The sequence below is a fragment of the Nannochloropsis gaditana genome (assembly GCF_000240725.1).
Source record: "Nannochloropsis gaditana CCMP526 unplaced genomic scaffold scaffold352, whole genome shotgun sequence".
Lineage (NCBI taxonomy): Eukaryota > Eustigmatophyceae > Eustigmatales > Monodopsidaceae > Microchloropsis > Microchloropsis gaditana.
This window is the reverse complement of record NW_005803601.1, coordinates 7,848-11,799: the sequence shown is the minus strand read 5'-3', so window position 1 is coordinate 11,799 and position 3,952 is coordinate 7,848. Positions and strand designations below refer to the sequence as shown.

The 3,952-nt window shown below is 57.5% G+C and overlaps 2 protein-coding genes across 2 annotated transcripts; one reads left to right on the top strand and one right to left on the bottom strand.

Moving 5' to 3' along the window:
- Positions 1 to 232: 232 nt before the first annotated feature.
- On the bottom strand, positions 233 to 1,951 carry NGA_0386800 (uncharacterized protein). The gene is made up of 5 exons (XM_005854903.1): positions 1,888 to 1,951; positions 1,712 to 1,771; positions 1,231 to 1,481; positions 1,008 to 1,113; positions 233 to 756 (listed from the first exon to the last, which is right to left on the bottom strand). Exons 1-5 carry the CDS (start codon positions 1,913 to 1,915, stop codon positions 626 to 628), a joined length of 576 nt encoding a protein of 191 aa, XP_005854965.1. The 5' UTR covers positions 1,916 to 1,951; the 3' UTR covers positions 233 to 625.
- Positions 1,952 to 2,242: 291 nt separating this feature from the next.
- On the top strand, positions 2,243 to 3,758 carry NGA_0387000 (alpha beta domain protein; the record flags this gene model as incomplete). The annotated part of the gene is made up of 3 exons (XM_005854905.1): positions 2,243 to 2,270; positions 2,707 to 3,021; positions 3,235 to 3,758. Coding segments are annotated over 3 exons (867 nt in total), but the record flags the coding sequence as incomplete, so codon positions are not given.
- Positions 3,759 to 3,952: the final 194 nt, after the last annotated feature.

Below are 3,952 nucleotides of genomic sequence, written 5' to 3'. Positions count from 1 at the left end.
GTGAGTAGGGTCCATGTAAGTGTGGGGGGGGGGAGAAGAGAAATAGAGGAGACAAGGACATGTTGGGGTAAGCGGGGAAGGGGTGATGGGATGCGCAGAGCGCGATGCCGGTTCGGCCATGGAATGGAGTGCGAAGGGCGGGGGGGAGGAGGCTCCGCGCGTCTGGAGGGCGAGGGGGAGTTTGAAACTCACGCAAAAAGAAACGGAAAACGACGGAATAGTGACGGGACGCTTCTGACGATAGCTTGGTTTGCTTTCTCGCCGGTTGGGTCATTGCTGGGCCCCCGGTCCTTCCTCTCATTCCACAAGGTTCCTACAGGACATCGCCCCCCCTCTGCACGCGCACGCGGCATTCGCACCTTGTCTGCTTCCGCGCCCGAAAAGGTCGTTTTTTCGTACCCAAGCGTGCCAGCATTGCCCTCGGACCCTAACCCCCCCCCTTCGACCACTTTCGATGTGGGACCGTCCCACAAGCACGTGTTGTTCCTCGTGACGCCCCTCCGCTTTCTTCCCCGCCCTGCTTGCTCCCTGCTTCCACCGCGCGGACGACGTCGTTTCCTCGTAAACGGCATGGCTCGACCCTGGAAGAGCCTCCGACGTGGGTCCTGAGTCCCGGGCCGCCACCTTAAAAGTACGTCAACAATTCAGCGAAGGCCGCATCGAGCTTCTTCAGCTTTTTGGTGATCAGTTTCAGCTTGGTGTCCGAACGTTGGGTCCCGGGTCGCTGCCGCGTCGCCGCCTCTAGCTCGTTTACGTCTAATTTATGGCGCGAAAGGGAGTGTGGTCAAAGGAAGGGAAGAGGGTGGGGAGGAGAAGGGTGAGAGCCCGGACCCACACCATGCACGGGAATCGAACGGCGCGATCTATGCTTGAGTTATACTTGAGTTGAGTGAGTGTCCAGAGCCTTTGACAGGAGCATGGCAACACCGCGGTGCGCTTTCCCTCCTCGCTTTGAGTCCTTGGATCCCGTCCTCTCCCTGATGGCCTTGGGTGGGGGGATGGCCTACCTTGCAAGATGATGCGGACGATCCGGTCCGTGCCTCGCTGAGTGTCTTCGGAGAAGACCGTGTTCACTTTGTTGAGCGAGTCGCGGAGGGAGGAGACGTCCAAGTCCTGGGCAACACGAGGATAGGGGACCCGGCGCCGGGAGGGAGGAAAGAAAGGGAGGATATCAAATGGAAAGATCTAGAGGAACAGTGATGCGCGTGCCATAATTCCAATGCCACCTACCTTGCGTACGCGAGAGTACAAATCCACTTGTGCGTTCCCGGCTAATTCAGACCTCAAACTTGATACCCCTTCCTTATAGTTTCGGATGGCCTTCAACTCATTTTGGACCTCGGAGGACTTCAAAATGTCCTGGTCCACCTCGGCGTCCGAGGGCTTGATCACTTCCGGAAGTTTATCGCTGTTCAAATACCCGGCTTGTGCGGGAAAGGAGGGCGAAAGGGATGCCAAGACACCCAGCACGCTCGCGAAGCCTGCGCACGGAGCAAGGGGTAGGTGAAGGCAGGGAAACGACCAGGATCGAGGGTTGAGAGTCGCAGATATTTGAGAGATCCGATGTCGAAAGAGAATGTATGCAGATAAACGCACTACATGCACCAAGCACCAAACGATCGGACACACGGGGGGCCACGTGGAATAAGCGTGTGGAAGACGGACGCAGAGGGCGAGGGTGTGTGCGAGGATGTGTCATGCAGTAACTCACCAAAGGTACTCTTGACAACATCTCGGCGGTCCTGTCCCATCTCTGCGCTCATAGTAATGCCTATCCGTGCGTGTATGATTGCCATTGGTGAAAACATCCAACGATAAGATGGGTTGCCATAGACCAGCGGGTTTGGACAGGGTGAGAAAGCTGCTGCTCGCATGATCTTCACGTACCTCGCGGGTGAGAGACGGTGGGGGGCATAAAAGCGAAAGCGGGCACCGCACATACTAACGTGAAGACACACGGGAGGACTTGCATGTTGACTGGGCGGTATGGAGTCTCTATATTGTGTGCACGGGGAAAAGATGAGAATATCAGCAACCTCAAAGAGGCAAGGAGAGCCAGCCGGAGGCTCCGTCGCTGACAGCGGAGGAAAGCCTCTCACATGCCCGGGAAAAACCTCAAAACAAAACCCACGCTCGCCGTCTCTTTCCTCCCAGGAACGCCCGATCTGTTCCCACGGCATTTTATTCGTACCCAGATCAGCGAGCGCGATTTAAAGCGGGACGAAGACGAGACGTCACGCATATGGCAGGAGGCTGTGGCACTGAAATAAGTCTTTGCAACAGAATTTGTGTAAGCACCCTTTTATTTTATCTGAGCTGGTGGAACGCGCATGTTTCAGGAATGTCAGTCGTGTTTTGTTCGTGCTAAGATTCTCACGATTCTCACGAACAGATGCCGGTTTGGCAAGGCTTCTATTATGCATCTGTGAGGCATATTATTCCTCATTCCGGGCTACCTCCGCGTCAATCATTAATTGCATGCGTATCTGTTTCCAAAAAAATTAAGATAAACTGTTGTTTCAAAAAAAATTAAGATAACCTCCTCAGTTCGTGCACACTTATATCAAACATTGGAAATGTGCGACACAGCAGGGTTTTGCCTCACGCCTGGCCTCACTGTTGAGCAGTGCGTTTCTGAACGCATAGCTTGCTCCACTTCCTCCTCATTCCCCTTATTCCTTATTTACCTCCTTGGAATCCTTCCAGATGCTGCGATGGAAGACGAGACGTGCCCGCAGCGACTCTGGGGTCGACCCCATGAGGAAGAAACCCTTCCTCCAGTGCAGTTGGTGACGCTGAGGCCCCGGTCCGGATGTTCGGGGGCGGTGTCTCCACGCGCGGTGAGCCTGCTGGAGATACCGTGTCGTCCCCACCATCGACGTCACCGGAATGCCCAGCGCCCGCATCAACAGCCGTTGTCGCCCCCACGTGGAAACGAGGACATGGCCGGCGATGAAACGCAGGGGGATACAGCTGGGGAAGGGACGGAGGACGCGGTCACGATCTTCCTTATCCACGGAGGTCGGTGTCGAACCCTGCGTTCTGCGCCCGGGCAATCCCTTGTACTCCATGTTTTTCCCTGCCACCTCTCCAGTAGTCTTCCCTTTCTCGAAAAGGAACAACATGGGGTGCACCCTGTCGTGTGACTCTTCCCTCCTTACCTTACCCCCCTCACCCCTCCTTCTTGCCCTCCTCCCCTCCCTCCCTCGCGTCCTCCATCATGGGGTTTCCCAGCCATGGCCACGTGGCGTCAATTTTCCCGAATCCTGCCCTCCCTCCGACGGCATTGTCGCGTTGTCTGCTACGACGCCTACGGTTGCGGGGACGGCCCCAAGCCCGAGAATGTACCTCCCAGTGCGTACAGCACAGAGGCGCATTTTGAGGACTTGCTGGAGGTGTACCAGCGCTTTAAAGGCAGGAGGAACGTCCTGGTGGGGCACTCGTTTGGCTCTTCGCAGGCGATGCGGTTGGCGGCTGTCGTGGAAAGAGAGTTGCAAGGGCAGAAGCGCGAGGCCCAGGACGGAAACACCCCAACTCCACCTTCTCAAGAAGCTCAAAAGCCAGAAATCGCTTCCCTTTCACCCCATGCGAATCGTATCCACCCCTTCCCGCAAGACGACAGTGGACGCCGCCTGCCCGCGCCCCTCCCCCTTGAACCGCCCCCCCTCCTCGACGGGCACCGCCCGCCTTCTTCCTCCTCCTTGGCAGCAAGCCTCGCCATCAGCAGCAGCACCACCTCCCCCGCCTCGCCTCCTTCCTCGTCCCCCTCCTCTCCCTCCCTCCTGGGCCTCGTCCTCCTTGCCTCCGCCTACCACGTGCCCGACGGAGGGAGTCCCGTCTTCAACCTCCCCCTCCCCCTCCTCCACCTCATTCAACCCCTCCTCTCGCAGGTCTTCCGGAGCAAGGCCATCGACCGACACGCCGACCCCGCCGTCTGGAAGGAGCAGGCGCG

Excerpts from the sequence above, each read along its gene's own strand:
- NGA_0386800 (XM_005854903.1), bottom strand. The coding sequence starts at position 1,915 with ATGCCCCCCACCGTCTCTCACCCGCGAG. Across the intron at positions 1,482-1,711 it reads TGTTGTCAAGAGTACCTTTG|GCTTCGCGAGCGTGCTGGGT; the intron begins GTGAGTTACTGC and ends CTCCGTGCGCAG. Across the intron at positions 1,114-1,230 it reads TGTACTCTCGCGTACGCAAG|GACTTGGACGTCTCCTCCCT; the intron begins GTAGGTGGCATT and ends CGTGTTGCCCAG.